Here is a 25393-nt window from a genome sequence, read left to right on the forward strand (position 1 = left end):
ATTAAGGGCTGCTGCAAGAAGACAGTAAACAATGCAAAAACATTAGTCAGGGACTTTCAAACCGTCTTCCTTAAGGTGAGGCCCTGCAGATGTTGGGCAGCAGCCTCAAACAAACTGACATTGTGAGACAGTGTTAAATAATGTTGGGTTCCCAAGGAAGGGGACCTCTTTCAGCAGATGTAGATGAAAAGTCAAGAAAAAAGATTTCTATACCTTTTGTGTTTGTGCATGAGTGAACTTCAGAGGGTTTTCACCTGTAAGACGCTCTTTGAACAGCTGACGTCTTTAGTTGTTATAGTAGGTGAAGCACAGATGTTGTAATACATTTAAACTGCCTGTAATGTATTTAAATAAACATGTGCTATACAGGGATCCTGAGAGCCAACATTGATTATATTATTTATTTATATCTGTGCTTTCCCTGATGAGTGTGCATTTCTGTGTGTGTTTCCAGTGGCCGTTGATGGACCATCCCTATGAAGAAACGGGTTCACAATGGGACAGAGTACCTCAGAACAAGAGGTCCAAGGCCACACCCCCGAGGTTGGTTTGTTCTCTGTTTCTATTTGCATCATGGTAAAACACACGAGGAACACCTAAGTATACAACAAGTACAGTAAATGGTTATTTGCATGTGTGTTCATGACTCATAACTGTGAAGGAGACACTTTAAATAGATATGATCGTCTAAAAAATGTTTTTCTGATGTGATACAACCTATAATCGCCTACATGACAATGTCCTCATATGATTAGCAGCATGTGAAATATTTTTTTGGCATGCAGAGTGTAGTTCTGATTGTTTTGTCTTTTTAATTTTGCAGACTTTTGCACACTTATTTCTGTGCGCACACATGCTGCCTGCACTCACCATCTGTCAGTTCCATTGTCAATACCCCCAGTGTCCATCTTAGGCGTTTTACTGCCAAATAACCCTCAGCTACTCACACGCAAATCAATAACCTCTGATAACAGACATGCAATCCCATTGGCTGCTCAGCCAGAACACTGAAAACCTATTACTCCTGCTCTGACAATACTGCGTCTGATGGCTCTATGGGTTGTGAAGATCACACACACACACACACACACACACACACACACACACACACACACACACACACACACACACAGTAAAACAAACAAGCTTATCAGACCACAGGATCTTTACAATCCCTGCAAGGACAGTGTTGGTTTCCCCTAATCTGCTGTGTAACTATGTACTCCCTGATCTTGAACATGTGTGTCCTCTTTCTTTCTTTCTTTCTTTCTTTCTTTCTTTCTTTCTTTCTTTCTTTCTTTCTTTCTTTCTTTCTTTCTTCGGTGCATAGCTGCATACTCTACACAAAGTCCAACTGTCTCAACAGCTTAAGTTAGAAGTCAAGGGAGCTGTTTGGCTTGTGTGGCCTTTCTGCTGAACTCCAGACCAGACTAGCATGATGTTTTTTTTGCCAGAGCATCGTCTCTTTTTTTTTCAGGCAGAGTTTGCCTTGTGCAAACATTAAGAATGAATTCTTTTCAGTATCATCTTCATTCTTAGGATCTGTTGCAGAAAAATGAACTTGCCCCCCGCAGCAAACACTCATTCGAGTGAGACATTTTTTGCCTTTTCAGCTTTTCAGCTGCTGAAAAGCAGCATCTGGAATGCTGACTCTATGTGTTATACTCTTTCTAATCTGGAAGAAATTGCAAATCAAAGCCTGAGACACATAGTTGGATGACAAATGTAAGGGCATGAATGTGGGGAAGGTCAGAAAATGTACTATATCTTTATTTCTTTCTCTTCTTGCCTCGCGGGCACTGATAGCGTTACAGTCATGCCTCCAGGGCAAAGCCCTTATTCCCACATTCCATTACACTCCAGTGAAATTGAAGCCTTCAGGCCCAGCCTTACACAGCATTTCAGTTTGGATATACTGTATGAGGTCGCAGCCATGGAGTAAGCTTTGAAGCACTTACTATGCTAGCTGCAGGAGTTGTGAAATAGTTGCTCAGATTAAAAAGCTCTCTTTATTTCTCTGTTGCATTAGGTCGGGTTTAACGACATCGAGCCATTGGTGGAGGAGGAACTACAGACGAGCATGGTGAGTGTGCAATGAGCCTTCGTTGAGAAAACGTCTTTTCAGTTTCATTCTGCTGCTGTTAAGTCATTCTAGCAGGAAATGTTGTCACCACCAAATGTTTCACAATCTAAGTTAAAATATACATCTTGTTCACAGAGTAAAAGCAGGCAGGCATAATACTGAATTTAAGCATTCAATACGTATAGTTCTACAGCCAGTACAGGCCATTACATTTAGTTTTTTATTCAGCCTTTGACCCTGTACACTCATCGGCTCCCCTCCTTCTTTCTTCTTTTCTCATCAGATGATGGGGATGGTGATTGGTGCAGGCATCGCCATCGTTCTCATCGCCATCCTCATCTTCTTCATCCTGCGGAGGATCCAGCTTCGGAGTCAGTTACTGCTAAGATGCATTTTTCAACATGTGCTTGGAAAATAAAATGATATTCATAAATCATTGTCATATTTATATTCATTCACAGATCGAGAAGCTCAGGAGGCTCCAAAATACCGCTTCCGCAAGAGGGACAAAGTCATGTTCTATGGACGAAAGATGTTGCGTAAAGTGAGTGTTTGTTTATAGACAGGAACCCAATAGCCAGTATGCTGAGAGTAATAATGGGCTGGGTCTGACTCACAGTGAATCATGTGTAGGGATGGGTACCGAGAACCGGTTCCAATACAACCGGTACCTACCTGGACCCAAATGACGCAGATTTCGGTGCTTAATTTCGGTGCCTGAGCCAATTGAAGACTGAGGTCTTCGTTCCTCCCGCCTCCTTACACTTCCACTCCTTCCTTCACGGGAAGGGGCGCCTCCCGTCGGGCACCAGCATGAGTCGGTTATAATCTACCTTAAACAGTTCATATATTTGGCAATAAAAACAGCCTATCATAAATGTCGTCAGGCACCATTTAGGCACCGGTATCGTTTTAAAAGTATAGGTTAGGAACCGGTATCAGAAAAAAAAAAAAACGTTACCCATCCCTAGTCATGTGTCATGTATGTATGTATCTACTTTTCCAAGATAGTATGTAATGCTACAATTACACCATTGGAGTAATTATTCAAACCAGTATGTTTCACAACAGGTCTCCCAGTCTACCTCTTCCCTGGTGGGTACATCCTCCTCCTCTCGGCCACGCCTCAAGAAGAAGCAGAAGATGCTCAATATTGCCAAAAAGTAAATCGAAATTCTCCTTCTCTAACCATAATGAGTTGTGAGCACTCTGTCCCTTGTCCTCATATCATTCTGTCTCTGTGACTCTCACTTGTGCAGGATCCTGCGCTTTAAGAAGGAGGTGCCCATCCTTCAGGCTAAGGAGCCCCCTCCCTCAGTGCTGGAGGCGGACCTCACAGAATTTGATGTGGCCAACTCCCACCTCCCTTCCGAGGTGCTCTACATGCTCAAAAATGTCCGGTAGGTTCATTCTCTGTCTGATGTTTGTGTATTTGTGGTATCATTTACAATAGCCTACATCCTTTGGGGCAAGTGAAACAAAAGAGGTGGAGAGGGTCCAGATGGTTGGTGGTTCGATCGCTGACTCTTCCAATCTGTATTCTGAAGTGTCCTTGTGCAATATACTGATCCCATAAATTTCCCCCAACAGCTGTGCCGACATTGTATGAGCAGTGTGATAATAAAAGGCTGTATGAATGAGCGTGTGAATACGAATTGTACTTTAAAGCACTTAGTGGTCGATAAGACTGGAAATATATATACAATTCATTCACATTGTATTTATAGTGTAAAGAGCAGTACTCAAAAGGCCCAAATATGTCCGTACATTGATTATTGATGTGAAAGAGCTCCCTCTGAGAAGCTGTACCTATACACTCATCTTTTGATTATTGATGATTGAAACCCATAGAGGTTAGCTGTGCAGTGCTGACCAACCAAGTGTGTACAGAGCTATTGTGTGTTCACCTAACCACCATAACCTCTCCTCTGTTGACCTTTACTGCAGTGTGCTGGGTCACTTTGAGAAGCCCCTCTTCCTGGAGCTGTGTAAACACATGGTGTTCCTGCAGTTCCAACAAGGGGAGTACGTCTTCAGGCCAGGCCAGCCTGACAGCAGCATCTACGTGGTGCAGGACGGAAAACTAGAATTGTGCCTTACTGGAACGGTATGCATTTAACACTTGTTCTTATATTTTAGGATTATGTGGTCTAGTATGTGTTATTACACACATACTAAACTAACTAATCTCACAAATCTACAAACAGGTTTTACTGTGGGAATTCAGGCTTTACCTACTCATTAGCATCTATTAACATCTGACTCAGATAATCTCATTAGGGAAGCAGGGGACATGGGTGCTCTCATAATGACGTTTGGTACAGCCAGTTTCATTGAGACTTTGACGTTTTACTGAGACTCAAACAAGTCTCACAGAGGATGTTTGTTCTCACAGAAATTTCAGTTCAAACTTTATCTGTAAAGATGATTGTAGCTGCTAAAGTTCTAAGAAAAACATCTGACCACAAGACAGTTTATTTTGCTTGATATGTGCAATGCTGCTTATCTCTGTCCTGTAGGATGGCAAAGAGAGTGTGGTGAAGGAGGTTTTCCCAGGAGACAGCGTCCACAGCCTCCTCAGCATCCTGGATGTCATCACAGTACGTTACACGCACTTTTCTCTACACAGACGAGGATGCTGCTTCTACCCTGTGTGCACAGACAGCCCATATACACTGTATAATATTCAAACACCTTGAGAAATGAGGTGTGGATGCTGGGCCCCATTACCTCCAGTCACAAATTCATTGTTACTCATGTCATTCACCAGCTGACTCACCAAACCTCCTCTACTGGCATACACAACATGAGTCATAAATTAATATGATTTAGTTAGATTGAAGTGATTCAGTGTAAAATGAGGAGTGTGTAATGTTGAATGAATAAGGAAAAATTCAGATTTTGTCCATAAAAAACAAACACATTCTGGGTTCTTAAAGTCTAAATGGACCTAGAAAATATATTTTAAATCTTTAGGAAATATCAAATGTGTGGTATGTTTGTGTGCAGGGCCACCAGAAGCCTTACAAAACGGTGTCAGCACGGGTCGCAGAGGTTTCCACTGTTCTCCGTTTACCTGTAGAGGCCTTCCTCGCTATATTTGAGAAGTACCCTGAGAGCCTCGTGCGCGTAGTACAGGTGAGTTGTGTGTGTTTTATCTGTTTCTGTTTCTATCTATCTGAACTGATGAAAGACATTAAGCTTAATTTTAAATGAAATATAACTTTTCTTCTGTTGCGTCTGTTCAGATTATCATGGTTCGTCTCCAAAGAGTAACAGTCCTAGCACTGCACAACTATCTGGGACTCACCAATGAGCTCTTCAGCCATGTAAGCTGTGTGTAATGTGTTTTTCGTTAACAAACTATGTTCCTCACACGTATCACACTACTCACCGCTTGCACTCATTTTATAGGAAATGCATCCCTCACGTCTGCCACCTCCGTCACCCCACCCAACTCGCACCAGTCCCATCCGCCATGGCAGGCGCTTTGGCAGCCTGACAGTGACTGAGGAGCAGAGAGAAGCTGCCATTAGAGGAGACGCTGCAGGTCAGGACAAATGAAATGCCACCTAATTAATTCTGACTTCACTGTTGTGTGAGTCTATAAATGTTATGGTCTTGACCTATTATGTTATGATTTGGCACCTAAAATGAAAATGACTTGAAAACTTTTTATTTTAGTTCATTCATTTATTGCCTTGGATTTTTCTGAAGCACTTTGTAACCTTGTTTAGATAAGTGCTATAAAATAAAGTAATTCTAATAATTATTATTATTTTCCTAAGAGTTAGTTCTAAGTTTGTTGCTTGCTAAATTCCTCATATTTCAATCATTTACAGGAGGAGAACCGGGGAAGGATGGAGCAACTGTGCCAACTCTTAGCAGGACCATCTCCATGCCTGTGGACATCGCTGGTGAGGGTTTTCTCTCCTGTTAAGTTCCCTAGATGCTATTTAGCTTTACCAATTATGATTAAAGAATGCTAGCTGAATGTTGTCTGTGCAGGTATGCAGAAAGGTCTGAGGTCAGACTTTGACATGGCGTACGAAAGGGGACGGATCTCAGTCTCTGCAGAGGATGGCAACACTCCTCCCACCTTTACTCGGGTCAGTAATCTGGAGATGAGGTCGACTTTATTGATTCCCTTAAGCCATTTTCAGACATCACCTTCGGTAAAATGCAGAGAATTGACTAGGGAGTTTACCCAGAGTCTACCTTTCCCAAATGCACAACACAGCAGGAGGTTCTCTGCAAAGACGCGTCCAAAACAGCAACAAATCCTTTGCATAATTTAGGCGAGACATGGAGCAGCCGGGTGGAGCAGACAGAGGTAGGAAGTGACGTTTTAATTCCGCTGCCAAGATCACATGATCTTCTTGACCGCACAGACAAACTCTCTTGACATCTTCGTCTGCGTCTTTATGTGTGTGTCACCGTGTTTTCACCCGGAGATATTTGTTTTCTTATATGTTTTTTTTGTATTTGTGTTTAACAACCCCCCCCCCCCCCAGCAGACACACACACACACACTCGCTTGCAGTGAATCCACAGGGAGATTCCCTGCTGTGTTCTCTCCTTAAGTTCTCCTGAATTTCTACAGACATACTAGAGTGCCTCAGTCGGACAGTTGCTTTCACATGCACCTCCTGTGAAGAAAATACGGAGGGACTGCAGAGTCCAGTGCATATCTGAAAGCAGCTTTACATCAATGTGATAATTGCAGCAGTCACAGCAATTGCAACATAGATTAAATGTTTTCCACAGAGCCTGAGCAACAACAAAGTAATCCAGTATATAAAGTACCTTAAATATGTAAAAATATGTGTCCTCTTTTCTTGTCTTGTGGACTATCAGTGATTATCTGTTAAATAATTTTTGCTCTCCTCTGTGTGATGTAAAAAATATTTGCATTGTTCCACCCTTTGTGAGACTGACGGCAACAATTCTTAGTTGATTGTCTCATCATGCCAATTTGTCACTTTACACTTTACACTGTTTTCTTATATATACAAATGTATGTTGTTGCAGTCTGTGTCCCAGGAACAGCGGGAGAGGAGGGTGACAGTAGATGAAGTTCCCTCAGGGATCTACTTGTATCCAGAAGAAGATCCCGGAGTGGACAGTATTTTCACACCATCAACCAGTCGATCCAGTGGTGCTCTGTTTGAGGAAGCTCAGAAAGAGATCCTCAAGCTCATGAAGATTGAGGTTTGTTAAATTATTTTTTTTCTCTCAAACTGCGTTTTCTATTCTTTTGTAGTGGTGTCAACTGACACAGTGTGTATAATATGACACAAAGTCTTAAATGAAAGAAAAAAAAAACATGCGTTTTAAAGAACAAAAGTAGTGTTTACATCAGACAAAGATATATCGATAAAAGTCATTTACGGGACTCCACAGTCAGAGTTGAGAGATCGTTAAGTTTTGTTTTTACAAAACCACTTAATCAATTGGACATGGAGCCCAACAGTTAGATACCATATCTGACTGTTTAGATAGTGTTGCTTTGAACCATCACTCGTGTTGACTGTATTGAATTCTAGTGTGACAAATGTTTTTATCATACCTTTTTTCATATTATCATGTTTTCAATCAGGGTCAAAACGTGCAGTTAGTGCAGTGTTAGTGCGGTTACACTGCAGTAAAAACAGTACTGACCAAATTCTCGTGGATTAAGAAATAATAACAGGCTCATCACGTTATTCTTTCTTTGCATGAATGAACACATTGTCACAAATCTCCCTGGAGCATCTGTTAAGCGATTATGATGTGGAAAGGAGGTCAGACAGCGGGTCTTCTCTACAGGAGCTGGACTCAGTGTGTAAATGATGAGGGGGAGAGGGCTGCAGTGAAAATAGAATCTAGAACTAAAAACACAACACCCGCTATGAGTTAGTTCACATGTGTGATGCTACAATAACCCGCAGTTCAAAACACTAACACAAAGACCAACAATAAAATACACCTACATATGAATATATCTGTAATACAGTTCATCAACAGTAAACCTTTATCAACTGTAAACTGCCAGTTCACAGAGGCATGCTGGGAGTCTAGGGATGGGTATCGTTTTTTTTTTTTCCGATACCGTTGCTTAACTGATACTTTTAAAACAATACCGGTGCCTAAATGGTGCCTGAACCGATACTTAAAAAAATAAAAAAAAGGTGCACAAAACGACTCTTGACGACATTTAAGATAGGCTTTTTTTATTGCCAAATATATGAACTGTTTAAAGTAGATTATAAATATAAATAAATACAAAACACTTTTTAACTTAAAACTATGAATAATATATGAACTGTTAACACAAGTTTACACTATACTTAAAAAAATAAAAACAAATACAAAACACACACACTCTGACTCGTGACTCTGACTTCGGTGCCTGAGCCAATTGAAGTCTGAGGGTCGCTTTTCCATCACTCGGAGACCCCGTATCTCCGCGGCTGGGGCTGGCAGTGCGGAGACAAGAGTTTGTCCACCGACAGCCACGCCCGACTCATGCGGGGGCCCAACGGGAGGCGCCGCTTCCCGTGAAGGAAGGAGTGGAAGTGTGAGGAGGCGGGGGGAACGAAGACCTTAGTCCTCAATTGGCTCAGGCACTGAAATGAAGCACCGAAATCTGCGTTGCATTTCGGTCCGGGTAGGTACCGGTTGTATTGGAACCGGTGCCATATTGGAAGCGGTTCTCAGTACCCAACCCTAGTCGCGTCACAGTGTCTCACAGGATGAGACAGGAGTTACACCTATGTGTTCGGTAATATAGGAGAAAGACAATAATAGAACATGCATGCTAATTAATCTCACAATAATACTTCAAAATCCAGACGCATGACGGCAAACCTGAGTTCATTTCTACCTGATACCATTGTGGTGACAAATGAAACTCATTAAATGCTTCTGTGGTACACATGAAGTGAAGTGGGATCCAACGTAATACATGCATTTGACGCAACATGCCGTAAACCCTTGGTTTGTGCTCTTAGAAGACATTGCTTCATGTTAGAAAACATCTTGATGTCGTAACTAGATCAAACCATGCTTGTTGAAATATATGTTGCAGAACTGTCTTCATGCATAGTGCAAACAAAGGAGCACGAAAACCTTTCCCTCACTTTGTTTCTCTACTTAGCCTGTGATCGCTTAACTCTTAACTCTGTCTTCTCAGGACCCTTCTTTGTTGAATGGGAGAGTGACTCTGCACCATGCAAAAGCTGGAGCTGTCTTAGCCAGACAGGGAGACCAGGTAACACACAGGACCCATACGACCCCTTGAATACTGCCCTCTATTGGCTGTATACTGCTTTACAAAGGCAGATGCAGTAACTTCAGACTCAGTGAAGTTCATGAAAAAGGGTTAAACATTGTCAGACTATAAAACTGTGAAACAGATCAAAGCTTTTTGATTTAATTATAGGCTCATTAAATCACCCCTGAAAATCCCTGCCAGACAATCTAAATAGTACAATCAGTTACTGCTCTCTGGCATTTGATCATTACATACTCCAACAGGAAAATAACGTATCATTCCCAAAAAAAAAGCTAGTATTCATAAACTATTTCTATTTACGTGGTCTCCGTCAATATTTTCTTAATTCCTACAATATTTCGTGTGTTTTATATATTCTTATCCTCCTGTGTGTTTGCTTTCTCTCCTTCTTCCCCTTTGTGCTGCTCAAGGACGTGAGTCTGCACTTTGTCCTGTCAGGCTGTCTGCACGTCTACCAGCGGATGATCAACAAGCAGGAGGCCGTGTGCTTGTTTGTGACCCACCCGGGGGAGATGGTGGGCCAACTGGCCGTGCTCACCGGAGAACCCCTCATCTTCACCATCAAGGCTATCAGAGACTGCACTTACCTCAAAATTTCAAAATGTGATTTCTACGAGTAAGACGATCATCTTTAATATACAAGAAACAAGAATGACAAATATTTATATATAATTAGTCATATAAGCAAGTTTAATACCATATATATATAAGCTGTCATTAAGGCAATGGTGTCCCATTTAATTTCCAACAATGCAAATACACATTCATCCAAAGTCTTTCTGCTAACTTAAAACATCTGCTGGTTAACAATGCAAGTATTACATCTCCAGTGTTCAAAGTGTCTGCTCTGTGTGTTGCCCCCTGCAGGATCATGAGGGAACAGCCCAGCGTTGTGCTGAGTGCAGCCCACACAGTCGCCATTCGCATGTCTCCTTTTGTGAGGCAGATGGACTTTGCTATTGACTGGATGGCTGTGGAGGCCGGCAGAGCCCTCTACAGGTACTCTACTTAAGATCATTTTGTATTTATAAAAACAAAAAAAAGAGGACTAATTTTGCTAGTTTGCGCAAACTATATTTACCTCAACATAACAGTATTTGTTATTTACATTTTTTTTTTATCATTGACCATGATTATGTAATATTTACTGAGATGCCTGTGTTCACAGACAGGACGACCGATCAGACTGCACCTACATCGTTCTCAACGGACGTCTGCGTTCAGTCATCCGTAAAGCAAATGGCAAGAAAGAACTCGTTGGGGAATACGGCAGAGGAGACCTCATTGGAGTGGTGAGAAACAAACCTGTTTACCTCTCAAGTTCACATGAACTCCAGATAATGTCTCGGCAAGTGGGTCTGAGTCAGACGTGTTAACAACAACAATCAATTCTGCTGTGGAAATCATGTATTGATGTGTGAAGCACATAGACACCAGAGTTGGTTCTTATCATCAAATCCTCTTGAATCATGTTGTCTTTCTAAGTTGACATCATCGTTTGTGACTTTTATGAGGCACCACTCTTTCATCCTTAGATGTTTGTAATCTTTTTTGTTTTTTCAGTTTGCATCCGTCTAGAAATATGATCCACTGGCAGGGAACTCTCTTGTCATTTTCCTGCTGATTATCATTTACCAAATTACAAAAAATATGTCCACAGTTCAGTGCATGTCTGCAAGCAGCATACGTCTTATTTTAACAGTGTGTGTCACATACCACAGGCCTCTGCCTCTGATTATCATTGGCTTTTACTGCAGTTTTTGTATCTCAATGATCATAATGCAATATGAGGTTTGGACAGATTTGTTAAGGTGTCATTTTAATACCAAATTGGTTGAATTGATAATTTATTTTATATTTCATTAACTTTGATATTGTGAAATTGATCACGATCATCTTTCTGCTATCATTTTTTTTTTTTATAAACAGTGTCTTGTTTGGTTCTTCTTCATGCTTCAGGTGGAGGCGTTGACCAAGCAGCCAAGAGCCACCACTGTCCATGCTGTGAGAGACACGGAGCTGGTCAAGCTGCCGGAGGGAACACTGAACAACATCAAAAGACGATATCCACAGGTTTGCGACTTCATCAGTGTAAACTTGTCGCCTGGTTGAGGTTTTGTGCACTAATAAAATTAATCTGATGCTTGTTGTCTGTATTGTAGGTTGTGACAAGGTTGATCCACTTACTAGGCCAGAAGATCCTTGGGAACCTGCAGCAGGGCCGCGGGCCGTTCTCAGGTGAGCACAGATTTGAGTTTGCGACGACAGTTTTCTGTCGCTTATATCTCTGTGAGGTGCAGTATGACATCAGTGTAGGTCTGAAAGGAACCTAAAGCGAGGGGAATGAGGTGTGACACAGTAAGCAAAGTGGCTATTTGACTATTAACTGTTAGATGTAGACCGTAGGCTATTTGAAAGGTAGAAGGAAAGAAGTTAATGAGCCAAATGCAAATATTCCTTTAGGTTACAGATGTGTAGCTACACACTGTGCTCTTTTTCTCAGCAGCCTCAGTAGCGCTTTAACGTTAAAATGTATGAGGGATGACTCCTGAGTTTTCTATTAGCGCTGGTTCCTGGCCAAACAGCTGACTACCCAATAAAGTATTTTATCTTTAGTACATGATTTGACAATTATTAGAACATTGACTAATGACACAACACCAGAAGAATTGCATTGGCAGTGGATTAAATAGGCTCTAAAACAACAGTGGCAGCAACTTGAGGATTGTATATTCAATTAAAAGCACTGCGATCTTTACATACGTTTAAGGGTTTGATGAAAGAACAGAGGATCTTTATTTGCATTGTTCTTTTCGGTAAAGTAACAGGTCTCTGTCACTTATGGACAATACAGAATATGCCTGTCGCATACTTTAATTTTAGAATTTTATGATCTCCCAGAATTCTTTTGTATGTTCTGCCACTGTCGGATTATGCAAACATAACCAAATCATGTTTTAAAAGTGAAGTATGATGTAATGGGACTTCCTGCTATAATAAACTGTATATGATTAAGTGTATATGTTTTTCCACATCATATATTTTATCAATGCTTTAATTATTGTGTGAACAAAGTTTATTTTGTTGGCTAGTTTTGACCTATGATTGCACAGTGGAACATTTTCCAATGCCAAACAAATGAAATCTTCTTTACATTCTTGACATGCGAAAGTTATCTATAATACATTTTTTGCACAGTAACAACTCCATGTCTTTGTCTGTCCGACCTAATGCATTTCTCACACACTGTGCTTGTGCTTCCTAGGCTCAGCTCTGACTAGTGCAGATGTAACCAACCCTGCCAGCAACCTCTCCACTGTGGCTGTGCTGCCTGTGTGTGACGAGGTGCCCATCAACGCGTTCAACCTGGAGCTCAGCCATGCCCTCAGTGCCATTGGTGGGTATTTATCTCGTCCCAGCCTGGTTATAACAGAAGTGCATGTACAACTGCTAGAAGAATATGCATTAGTGTGTCTTTTATATTATTAACTGTTTCTTGTATTTACACATTTTGCACTGCTTCTGTCTCACATTTCCAGGGCCCACTCTGCTGTTAACCAGTGAAATTATCAGAGAACGTTTGGGGGGTTCTGCTTGCGACAGGTCAGTGTGACAATCACTCTTATCCTCTCAATTCTCAGACTCATCAACCACCATCATAAAAGTTTCCCCAAAGTTTATTTTTATTGATAATTATCATTTTCACTCATTCTGTCTGTATCTCATTATCTTCTCAGTCAGTCTAAGTGTATGTTGTGGTGAATTAAAAGGCCTTTTCTGTGTCCTTGTCTCTAATGACCTCTCTGTCCATTAGTGTCCACGAGTACCGTCTGTCCGGCTGGCTGGCCCAGCAGGAGGACATCAATCGGATCGTCCTGTACCAGACTGACAACACCATGACCCCGTGGACGCAGCGCTGCATCCGCCAGGCTGACTGTATCCTCATTGTTGGGCTGGGGGACCAGGAACCTGCCCTGGGACAGGTGTGTGTTTGTCACAGCAATGGGGAAATACAATACCAGTACAATACTTTCACTGTGTTCATCTCTCTTCCTATTCTTCTCTTGTCCGTCAGTTGGAGCAGATGCTGGAGAACACAGCAGTCCGTGCCCTGAAGCAGCTGATCCTGCTGCACAAAGAGGACGGACCGGGCCCCTCGAGGACGGTGGAGTGGCTCAACATGCGAAGCTGGTGCTCTGGGCATCTTCACCTCAAGTGTCCCCGTCGAGTCTTCTCCAGACGCAGTCCCAGCAAACTGGTATTAAACCAAACTGCACTGTCACGTGTAGCTGTGTTTTTAACAAATATCTCTCAAGTGCAGGAATATACTAAATATATAGTGTAATATGTTACGCTCTGCTTGCTATGCTCAACCTGTGTTTATTAATGTTGATGGAAAGTTAACGAGTTCCATGTGCATGATATTTCTGCAGAGGGAAGTTTACGAGAAGGTGTTTGAGAAAACGGCAGACAGGCACAGTGATTTCTCTCGGCTGGCCCGAGTCCTGACTGGAAACAGCATCGCCCTGGTGCTGGGAGGAGGTGGAGCCAGGTGAGAACAGTTTACCACAAGTGGCCATAGAGACATGTAGAGTGCACTTTGTGTTTTGAGTTCAGTATTTTAAAATATTCTGATAATAATGCTGATTAAACACCTAATGTGAATATTAATGTCTCAGCAGCCCTAAGAACCCCTTCAGATTTCTTTTATGTACATTAATACAGATTTGAATACAGTTAAAACACCCGTCTAATCACTCACATGTACAAAATTTAAAGATGAGCAGGAACACCAAGTAATTTTTGTAACCTCTGCGTATGATTCATGCACAGTTTGTGTCACTATCCTGGTATCTAACATGTTTTTCCCCATGCAGAGGCTGCTCTCACGTTGGTGTTATCAAAGCTATGGAGGAAGCGGGGATTCCTATTGACATAGTGGGTGGGACCTCTATCGGCTCCTTCATTGGTGCACTGTACGCTGAGGAGAGGAGTGCCGTCAGAACCAAACAGAGAGCCAGGGAGTGGTCCAAGGTACAAAAAGCAGCTCTTGCCATTATTCAGTCATTTTAAGTTGGCTGGTGAACTTTGCTCCTAGATGAAAACAGAGAGAACAACCTCATGACATGAAAAGAATTACCAATAATAAACAAGACCCATTTCCCTTCCTTTATTAGGCAATGAACTCTGTTTTTAAAACAGTCCTGGACCTGACCTACCCCATCACCTCCATGTTCTCTGGCGCTGCATTCAACACCAGCATCTATAAAGTGTTCCAGGACAAACAAGCTGAGGTGGGGGTCAAACACACACGTTTTACATGGAATTGATCTACCACTGCAGGAGGTCTTGTCATTGGGAAACAAATCAAAAACAAAGAAAATATTTCTGTCTCTCCAGGACCTGTGGCTGCCATACTTCAATGTCACCACTGACATCACTGCCTCCGCCATGCGTGTTCATCAGGATGGTGAGTGACAGCTGAGCGAACTGCAGATGCTGCCATCCTGCTCTATTACAACACCATTTTGATACAAACCATTTTAGACAAGCTCAAGACAGTAGTTTTGCATGTTGCTTTTCTGCAGTACTTTATACTACAGAACGACCAGGATTATTTTCTATCTGTAGCATGCATACATACAGATGCACAATTAACGGCACGAGTTATTGCTTACGTCTTTCTTAGCATTTAACAAAACTCAATCCAATAATACTGCTCTGAATGACGGAGAACTAATGTGGCATAATCATCAAAACAGGTTTCAAAAGTAATTAAACATTGAGTAATGCTTGCAGCAGCAGTCAGAAGTAAAATAACACATTTAGTAAAACTATCAACTATGTTTATATATATTATGATTTTTTTTGCACTCAGATAACTGTCATAAGTAACTTGAGGCGCTGCTATATCTTCTATTCTTTATACGACAAGTCTATGAATATTTTATTATGGGCCACACAAACACTGAAGTGTCTTATGCATCTTCTAGTGTTAGTAGATTTAATGGATTCACATTAATGCTTCAAGGCTGAATTGAACGTGATGTGTTCTGACACTGCAGTTGAATATAGCACTTAGAGCAAATGGTACTTTAGTTACTATGACTCTAGTTGTGTTTGTTTTTAGGAGAACCCTGTCGGTCCTGCTGCAAGTGAAGAAGTTGAAGCTTTACAAAAACAACAAATATGAATTTGAATGGATATAAGTCTTAAACATAAGGCAGGAAACTGAAGCCCATCACATCACATTACAGATGGCTGGCAAACAAGAGTATGTAAGTGAACAGTTAATGAGACCAAAATAAGTTTGAATGACTTGCCTGCATACATCAAAGCCAATTCAATTGCTCCACTTTACTTGCAAACCCCCTATTTGCGTTCACAAACATTGCAGTTTCAAAATTGCATTTCAATATAGTCTGGAATCTGCTGCACTGCAAGTACTTGTGTCTTTATTTACTGATACAGGGGTAAGTGTGTTTTGTTTGACTTGAAAAAAGTACACCATCAATAACATTAGCTGAAACGAGTAGTCGGAAATGACCCTCCACAAACCCAACGAATCCAATGAGCCATTTTCAATGCAGTTTAACTTTATTCGATACTCAGTGTAACGCTATCATTTCATTTACAGTGTTGTGCATTAAATGAAGACATAACTGGCATTATTGTTAAATTTTATTTTACTCTCATTGAGGCTTCTGAGTGGATTTGAGGGTTTACGGGTCTGACAGGTTTAGTTTGCATCTAAGCATGTGTACGAACTAACTGCTGGAGCAAAACCTTTCTCTCTCATGATTCAAATCATCTTCCTCAGTTTCCTCTTTCTTTTTCTTTCGTTCTTTAGTAAAATATCTTTCTGACTCCATCTATGTATTAATTCTATTAAATTCCTCCTTCCTTCTGACTTCTTCATCTTCACAAGCTAAATTGATAAAGCTGTAGCTTTTTTGTCTGTAGTATTTGTTTCTTAAACTTGTTAGGTTATATGGTAGACATATCTGACCACAGAGCTCTTTATCTGTAGTTTACTACGTAGACAAAATAACCGTAAAGTAGTCGCTGACCCCAAACAGCTGACTCCCCTCCCCTGTCCCTGTCAACGTGTAGGATCCAGAACACTGCACCCCGCCTCCTCCCTCCTTGCTCTCTAATTACATCCCACGTGGCTTCCTTCACCTCCATTCTGTGCGTCCCGTAGTTTCTCTGGTCTGTGTTTGTCAAACATCACTAGTGTGGTACGACTCTGTCGCTCTGGCTTCAACGTAAATGTGTGCCATTTGATGAGAGAACAGGTACACAGTGTCATGGGTTTGCATTATATATTTTGGCTTCATCCACAGAGAGAGACTATACCAAAACAGAGACATTGAAACATGTAAAACCATTTCACATTTTTTTTGTTTGGCGAATTCAGTTTGAGATCAAACAGTATTTCTCTATCTCTCTCTCCTTCTTTCTCTCTACTTCTTTCTTCCACTTTCCACTTGCTTGTTAAACCAGTCATCTAACAGCGCTAATATACTTTTAATACTCTTAATCAACACATCAAATGAACTTTGCATCACTGTTTTCAGGATATGAACTTAAATTGGACACATCTGTTATAATTCACTTGTTATTTGTAGCATTGATTTTATGTTTACATTTTTTTATTTGACACAGTCACAGGATTATATTGGGTTCCTTTATATGAAAACGGCCTTATACTAGAATTTTGGCTAGAAACCATAGACATAAGTTATTCTGTCAACATTGTTTTCCTCTTTCTCTCTGCCTTGCTCTTGGCAGCTTCTTGCACTCTTCCTCTCCTTGTTGCGATTATTTCTTCCTCTTTCTCTCCTCTCTTTCTCACGCTTCTCTCTCTGTTGTTGTCGCTCTCTTTTTCCATCTGTGACATGGAGTTGGCCCATATTTGATGTGTTCCTCCTTCTCCATCTCCATTTCCTGACAGGTTGCGTCTGGCGCTATGTTAGAGCCAGCGCCTCCTACACCCCCTATTTACCTCCCCTGTGTGACCCCAAGGATGGCCACTTGCTTGTGGATGGTTGCTATGTTAACAATGTCCCAGGTCAGATTTTTAAACACCCACTCACCGGAACCTCCCCATTCCTAAGTCGACAGTCAACCTTTTGGCTCCCCTCCTCCTCTGTCTTCTCCTCTCACTAACTATGCTGACCAGATGGACATCAGGAGCCCATGGTTTGGAAGGAAAGACAAATTCCAATATATATGAGGATCAGATCTTATCTGTGCATCATATTTGACTACATATTGACCAATAGGACATATTGTCTCTCCCATTGGCTTTGTTATTCACATGCACAACACACTTTCTTCAGATGATTTAGCCCTAACTCTGAATATAACTGCTGACGTTCATTTCTGTGAGGTGTTTCCAAAAATATCTGGGTCATAGAGAGATCCATGGTGCTCTGGTTTTTTAAGGACCTGTTTCTAGCCAAAATGTCCCTTCTTTAGATCTTTTGTTTACAAACAGACAGGCATTCGCTTACTGTAAGCTCTGTTTAGCTGATGCAAATCAGACTTGACTTGTTTGGATTTGGTTGGAATTTCAATGTGAGATCAGCAGGTGCACAGAGCTCAACAGCTCAGGAAGTTCATCAGTTCAGGAAGTAAAAATCCCTTTCATTATCTGAATAGAGACTTTCAGGGCTCCTGTAGTTGCCAAGTTGGTATGATATCAACTGCATTTTTAAGAAAAAAAATGTTTTCATCGCCATTTCAGGAAGCACTATACTACCCACAATCATCAGTAATAGCAATTTCTGATTGCTGGAGGTCACTACTTCAACGTCATAATATGTTGCTATCGGATCGTTTAGCATTATGTTATGTTTACTGCAGAGCAACCATGATTTCCCTTGGCTGCAATTAGGAACGAAGGACTGTAGCCTGTCTATTACGACATTATTGTTACACTAATACAGTAGGTTAGGAGACTATACACTATATGAAATCCTATTTACATACATACAAGACACAAATATATTGCATTACTACATTCTACTACTTAGATTCAAGCACTGGATGTCGAGGGATCATTTACAATGGATGTTTAGTTCCTTCTCTCTTAAAAACTTGTTGGGGACTGTAGATCAAATCTTTAATGGTCATGATTCCTCTTGTAGCTGGTCGGCCTGGTTCCAAGCTCCAAGCTGTTTTCGTTACGCTCTAGAGGCAGCACAGTGTGTTTTGGATGATACTTCCTGGAGATAGTGAAGGGCTGCCCCCATGTCACCATCACATCTGCCTGTTGTTGATGCTGCTGTTGTGAACATGGTGCGTTAAAGTGAGCGTAAACCTTTTTTTGCTCTGGACTGAAGTGCAGCTTGTTTGACAATGTCTTTGTGAAGTGGTTTCATTTCAGTCATCCCTACCAACAGGATCATGTTCAGTCTCTCCTACACAGCCCCTGTCCTTCCCCTGGCTTTGCTTGCTTTTATGTGCATACAGTGAGCCTATCTATATATTTATTATCAATATAACATATATTGATGGCCATATTACCCTTTATTCATATTTATATTTATTATTTTTTATTTGGGGATATGTGTTCTGGATCCTGCTGTTGTCCATCGTAGCCCCCTGTAAAACTCGAACGAAGCCTTTAAGTTAAATGTAGGGCAAAGAAATGGAAAAAGGCAGTAGTATTTCCTTTACAACCTTATTCCAGTAGGATAATCTACCTCAGTATTTACTCCACACACAGTTGCACTCCTTCCTTTTCTCTGGGGTGCTCCCTATCCTTCCAACCCATGCAGCGCCCAGCCTGCTCATGCCCCCTGCTGGCACCGAATGCACTGCAGGACTGAGCAGGCTTGGCGCTTCCCTGCCATGTTCATGGTGACAACTGCTCCAAACATTGTCACAACACCGGCTGCTGCTCCTTCTCTTGACACAATGGCCTAATCTTTAAGCCACTGAATCTGATTGGTCTCTGTATCTGTGGACTCTACAGAAACACAAGATAATTAATTTGGTTACCTACCTCAAAGCGCTGTTGTTGGGACATAGTTTGGAGATTCAAACAGCCTTGCTCTGCTCTGTGATGGTTGCCGTTTACTTACTTACCTTCTGCACAGGTCACAGGCTCTCTGTGCGAGGTAATGAGGTTTGCAGTGGTGCACACCAGAGTCTAAAGGTGAGCAGAGCCACAGTCCTACAAGCCTTTGCCGGGACCTGCTACCTTCTTTTAGCCAGCCTGGCCCAGCTGGCACTGGGATTGTGGTCTGTCAACACTAACTTAATAACATGTAGCAAACAATATTGAGCTGTTATCCCCCCCTCCCCTTCCTCCTCCCTCCCTTCCTCCCTCCCCTCCCTGGTGTACCAGGCTCTCTGTGGCGCTATGTGCGGGCGAGCATGACCCTCTCAGGGTACCTGCCGCCTCTCTGCGACCCCAAAGATGGCAACTTGCTAATGGACGGTGGCTACATCAACAATCTGCCAGGCAAGTAGAGGTGGCACCCCCCTCACCCCCTCCATCAATATACTATACGATCCTTAAATGCCACCCGACTCCTGTCCCCCAGAGGAGAGGGGTGGTGGAGCAGGGAATAAGGACAATTTATAGGAGGGGTTTAGATAAGATGGAAGTAATGATAGGTCGGGTAAGTATATATTCATAATACTGGTGGAGGAGGGTCTGAGTTTTCCCCGACTGAAGATAAAGCTGGTTCATTTCATGAATTAATAAACTTATCTGCTGAGACCTATTAATCAAATTGAAATAACATTATAAAATGAGTGATCTCAGTGTTTAACCAGAAGGGGAAAAGTCAGCATCCTGACAATAATTCATGGTTGTGGTTTAAAAAAAATATTAAACACTGAAAGAATAAAATAACACACTGCATACGGGGGATGTTTTATTTTTCTTTCAAACAGCATGGTGTCAGATACGTGTGAAATTTAAATTGGGGTTAGGGGGTTTCCTCACGAATCACATTTGATCCTTGTTGTGATGTTTTTTTTTTCACAATGAACTCTAGATTTTTAGAAAACTTTTGGAATTTTTGACACACATGACACCAGTCTGCTTTGAGGTTAAAGTTTCCCTCATACTGAAATGAGCGCACTTTGTATCGGGCTGAGTGATAACTGGATGTTACCATTTATTGACTTTTAGCAGAATTAAGTTTTGATTTTCTCATCATATAATTTCTGTTCTCCAAACGAATTGTAAAAGCAAGCTTTAATTTAAATATCATAAAAGTTGACATACAAGGAGTGTGGTCTGGTGTAACATGCAAACATGTCCCAATTCTGATTCTGACAATCAATCAATATCCCATAATATCTTGATTAACATTGTGATGAATGATTTCATCCTTATCGCCCAGCTCTAAATCTTTGTTATGCTGAAGCTCAGGTCTGAAATCAGTGTTTGCCTCTATAACCAGAGAGGACAGATGATTGCAGGCTGTTTTGAAAGAGGAGAGGGGAAGTGTTTTTGTCTGTGAACCATTATATACATCTACATTACCTGCAAGTATTTTGAAGGATTTGCTGCAAAATGAATTTGAACATCTTTGTAATGTTTACACAAAAAAACAGTTACGTGAGATGAATTATATTTTGGTTTTCATTATGATGTGCAGACAAAACTCCCCTGAATGTCTTTGTATTCCTGATAAAACATTGTTCTCTGTCCCGATGAAACAAAGCCATATTTCACCAAACTCTGTGCTGGGATATTTTAATTCTTTGTTCTGTCTGAGGATTGTGTCATTATCTCCTGAGCTGTACACGTCTCAGAGGTTTGTGAAATATGGTTCTTTCTGGGCCCAAAGATTGATCCAGGGGGCCTAGTAAAATCAGCATTCTTCATTTCTGAAGTTTGTTGCGGTGCTGTTTGTGCTCCATCAGCTGAATCTATAGTTGTTCTTGGCACGCCGGATCAGTCCTTGGGCCTTTGGGATGTCTTCCCATTTCTGCCTTTGAATAGTCTCAGCACCACAAAAATGATCACTGCCCCAAGGCTCTTTTTAACGCTAACAAGTCAGTGAGAGATGTTATGAGGTCAAGCCTTGTGCTTGTTGGCCAGAAAAACTTTACATTTATATATATATAAATATTTTAAATTCCTGAACTCTCTGACACAAATTTACTATTAATGCCCTGAAGTGTCTGACAAGTTAAAAAAGTGATGTTTTTGTGTTGCCAGTCTGTTTGAACACTGTTGCTCTTTAAGAAAGAGAGATGACCCTGAAACAAGAAGTCGTTGTCTGACCATCTCTGCTGCTGGATTTTTTTTCGTGCTGTGTTTGTGTGTCTGTGGACGTGTGTGTGTGAATTTTGGTGTATACGCTCGATTCAAACAGCGGACATTGCGAGGAACATGGGTGCCAGAACAGTCATTGCCATTGACGTGGGGAGCCAAGATGAGACTGACCTCTGTAACTATGGCGACAGCCTGTCCGGCTGGTGGTTGCTGTGGAAACGGATCAATCCCTGGGCAGAGAAAGTAAAGGTACAGTACTGGTGGGGTGCACAAGGCACTGGACATTTTGATGACTCAGCAAGATGTTAACTACAGAGTGCTCCGTTTGAGTCTTTAACCGCTCTGACCGTTACCTGTGGTGTCCATAGTTCATTTTGTTTTCCACTTCCATTTCTTCAGGTGCCAGACATGGCAGAGATCCAGTCTCGGCTGGCGTATGTTTCCTGTGTGCGCCAGTTAGAGGTGGTGAAGAAGAGTGCCTACTGCGAGTACATCAGACCACCCATCGACCGCTTCAAGACCATGGACTTTGGAAAGTTTGATGAGATCTATGTGAGTTACATTATAAATGTGGCCTTAAATTTCATTTAGTTCATTAATTCACTAATTTCTTTGAGTTAGTTGGCAGTCGGTATCAATTTCTGACACAATCATTATCTGCTGAGGGCTCCACATAGTGCATAAGATTACAAACTGATGCAATTCGGACACTCAATTTAAAAGAGTGGAGACTAAATGTAGTGCACTGTGTATAGCAAGTATATGTTGACTCAAAACACTTGGAATCATCTTTCACCCCAGGATGTGGGCTTCCAGCATGGCAAGCTGGTGTTCACTGGCTGGGCCCGAGGGGACATCATCGAGAACATGCTGAAGGACCACCACTCAGCGGACTACAACAACAGCAAGAGAACTGACGTGAGACGAGCACACACAGAGACACACACACATACACCCAAACACACACACTTATACCATAAAGTACATAAATGTTTATACATAATAATATTAACATTTCTTGCCCCGCAGTCCTGCTCGTGTCCAGGAGCTGACTTCACTGACCTTGCAGAAATTGTGTCCAGGATAGAGCCGGTCCAAACCTATGTAGCTGCAGATGGTGAGGAATCAGTTCCTTACATTGTGGTTGAAATGTTTCTTCTACTTATATGAGTCAACACTTGACTGGATTACGCTTAACACAAATTATTGGTCATAAGTACACATCGTGTAAGTAAGTCCCTGTTGCAGCTGTCTCCCTCTCTAGACGTGAACTTCTCCTTCAAAATCATGTTGGATTTAATACGTGTTATAAATAAGGGGTCATGTCTTTCACCTGGTTTGTTTTATTGAAATGTTGTAGGTGATGTCGCCAATATATTTTAGTCACTCAGAAACACAGTCAATCCTATGTGTAACAGCTCCCCATAATCTTTCCATTCAGCAGAGGAGTCTGACTGTCTGACAGAGTACGAGGAAGACGGGATGGACACGGTGAGAGAGGAGGAGGGTGAGGAAGAGGAGGAAGAGGCAGAGGACCTTGACGACCACTCCCCTGGAGAGTGGGGGCAGAATGGAGTCTTCCAGAGTGTAAGTGCTCAAAAAAAGAGAACTAAGGATATGTCTGGTGATCCCATAGTTTTCTTATCGTCAGTGTAGCTGTAGCCTGAAGCCAAGGAGTTTGTTTTGACTCAGTCCAACCTACACTTCCATCACTGTTGCAGTTCATATTTCCCACAGCAGGGAGGCAGGTGGTCCACTAAAGAGAAGGCTGGTGTTTCAATCTCAGAGTCCCTCAAATCTGCATGCTGAAGTGTCCTGGGGCAAGAAGTGAATCCTGAATTGCCTCCGTCAGCTGTGCCAGTTGTGTGTGTCTCTGGTGTGTGATAGAAAAAAGTAGGAATGTGTTAATGTATGAATGTTTCTTGTGCTGTAAAGTGCTTTGAGTTGTTGACAAAAGTCCACTTACCAGCTGGAAATGACTTAGCTCTTAAGAGTGAAAGCCTTACACTTTTGACCGTCTGTTTTGCTCTGCAGGATGAGGAGAAATCTGTGAGGCAACGCAGGAAGCTCACCAGTGACACCTCTGAAGTGTCAGACTGCTGACAGAGGGCCGCTGAGAAGTAGAAGGAGTTCAAACCAAGAACAAGGGACAAATCACAGGCTCATGAATCGTCAAGGCTACAGGACGTTGCTCCTGCGACTTCTGAAACTCTGAACTACTGTTTTTGTTATTCTGTAGAGGATCCCAGTGGTTTCTCTAAACTGTTGAACCTTAATTTCATCATGTCTGGGATTGGCATCATCTGTCGCATTCTGACCACTGGGTCAGAGAGATCATCCAAATGAGAACGGTTGTAGAAGAATTTGCCACTCTGTGTTTTTCTCATTTCTACATCAACCTGACCTGTTGCCAGAATCCCTGCCTGCCAAAACCTGAACTCCCACAGAGACAAACTCAACCAATCCACTTCCCCACTTCAGATCGCCTGCATGTTCCACCTGCATCTCTGAATCATCATGTGCATCTCTGTACGTACAGCTGTGCTGCACTTGATGTAATTCACGGTCCATTCATTTCTAGTGTGTGGTGTGTGTGTACTGCTTGTGCGTTAGAATGACTGGTAAACAAACAAAGCTGGGATTTGATGAAATGGTAGCAGGGCACTGAAAAGAAAAGCAAGAAACTTGTGCAGTTGAACTGTAGTTAGTAAGTTAGGTAAGTTTAGCATAGATGTGAAGCGGGGGGTTTAGTATGGGAAGTTATAGGAGGAACAGTTCTCTATGTAGACACCAGAGTAGACTCTAATATGAATGTACAGAGGCTGGACCAGTGTTTGGAAGCAGGACAAGGGGTTGATTCATATTTAAAGAGAAAGATGTTTTAATTTAATTTGTAGAAAGTTTTGAAAAGTGGGTTTATGGAAATAATGAGATAGTGGTGTGCAGACTATAAAAGAGACGGACCAGTGAATTCTACTGTAAAATGTGGAGAGAATGTGAGACACAGCGTCTGGGTGCTTGAAATCGTATGTTTCTGCTGTTTGAGATGATGCCAGATAAAGACGATGCATTTTCGACCAGTGTTCGATGAACTGTGACTGCGGAGAAGAGGGCGATCATTCGACGAACTCGCCGGCCTCCGCTCGCACAAGGTCACACGTACAGGACTCAGAGCTCCTGTGTGCAACACGATATCTACGAAGAAGAAAAGACAATCTCCAAAACCACTGCAAGAGATTATTGTCACCCTGACGTGGATACGCAGAATTCTCTAGTGATCCTGAACTCCAAATGGACTAAACTTCACCTCATGTAATTATAAAAACACTTCATTAATAGGGACCTAATGTAGAAATTGTAACAAGATTATATAATATTATTCACAGTGTTAATATTAATATATGTATATGAAGTGGACATTTGTAAATCGAGGCTTTGCTGCAAAACAAGGGAACCTAATAAAAAGAAAAAGGTTTCCTCTCAGAAAATCCATCCTGTTTTTATGGATGGTCACCAGATCAGCTTTGTGCTTTTCATTTATAAATCTCAACTACTGGCTTTTAAAAGATGATTTTTTTTTTTTTTTTTTAAGATTTGGGGATGGGGGCTCTCCTATTTCAATTAACCTGGCTTTAGCTGTTTTGCACTGAAACATTTGAAGTATTCCTTGCTCAGAAGATGTTTGGTTTAGCAATTGCCATCCAACTTCATATGGGAATATAAAAGAAAAGTGATAATGCTAATGTAACATGCATATTGGAAAATAAATATTATATGCATCATG

The 25393-nt window shown here is 41.6% G+C and overlaps 1 protein-coding gene across 3 annotated transcripts in view; it reads left to right on the top strand.

Annotated features, from left to right (window-relative positions):
• pnpla6 (patatin-like phospholipase domain containing 6) overlaps positions 1–25393 on the top strand; it is a 29871-nt gene extending 4478 nt beyond the window's left edge. The window contains exons 2-37 of one of the 3 annotated variants that reach the window (XM_061086857.1): positions 455–543; positions 2030–2083; positions 2367–2454; positions 2545–2627; positions 3155–3246; positions 3343–3483; positions 4031–4190; positions 4603–4683; positions 5093–5221; positions 5332–5412; positions 5498–5633; positions 5926–6000; positions 6092–6192; positions 6324–6416; positions 7115–7294; positions 9258–9335; positions 9770–9975; positions 10227–10358; positions 10528–10651; positions 11319–11432; positions 11522–11597; positions 12625–12756; positions 12899–12962; positions 13174–13342; positions 13435–13617; positions 13793–13911; positions 14237–14393; positions 14537–14653; positions 14760–14829; positions 19720–19836; positions 21710–21858; positions 22009–22161; positions 22411–22527; positions 22639–22726; positions 23051–23196; positions 23644–25393. In XM_061086857.1, the coding sequence (XP_060942840.1) occupies positions 496–543; positions 2030–2083; positions 2367–2454; positions 2545–2627; positions 3155–3246; positions 3343–3483; positions 4031–4190; positions 4603–4683; positions 5093–5221; positions 5332–5412; positions 5498–5633; positions 5926–6000; positions 6092–6192; positions 6324–6416; positions 7115–7294; positions 9258–9335; positions 9770–9975; positions 10227–10358; positions 10528–10651; positions 11319–11432; positions 11522–11597; positions 12625–12756; positions 12899–12962; positions 13174–13342; positions 13435–13617; positions 13793–13911; positions 14237–14393; positions 14537–14653; positions 14760–14829; positions 19720–19836; positions 21710–21858; positions 22009–22161; positions 22411–22527; positions 22639–22726; positions 23051–23196; positions 23644–23712 (4122 nt within the window). In that variant the 5' untranslated portion in view covers positions 455–495 and the 3' untranslated portion in view covers positions 23713–25393. Of the gene's footprint in view, positions 1–454; positions 544–2029; positions 2084–2366; positions 2455–2544; positions 2628–3154; positions 3247–3342; positions 3484–4030; positions 4191–4602; positions 4684–5092; positions 5222–5331; positions 5413–5497; positions 5634–5925; positions 6001–6091; positions 6193–6323; positions 6417–7114; positions 7295–9257; positions 9336–9769; positions 9976–10226; positions 10359–10527; positions 10652–11318; positions 11433–11521; positions 11598–12624; positions 12757–12898; positions 12963–13173; positions 13343–13434; positions 13618–13792; positions 13912–14236; positions 14394–14536; positions 14654–14759; positions 14830–19719; positions 19837–21709; positions 21859–22008; positions 22162–22410; positions 22727–23050; positions 23197–23643 lie in introns of all 3 variants that reach the window. The other 2 variants (XM_061086863.1, XM_061086849.1) reach the window with 2 other exon arrangements.

The sequence above is a fragment of the Limanda limanda genome, chromosome 2 (genome assembly GCF_963576545.1).
Source record: "Limanda limanda chromosome 2, fLimLim1.1, whole genome shotgun sequence".
Lineage (NCBI taxonomy): Eukaryota > Metazoa > Chordata > Actinopteri > Pleuronectiformes > Pleuronectidae > Limanda > Limanda limanda.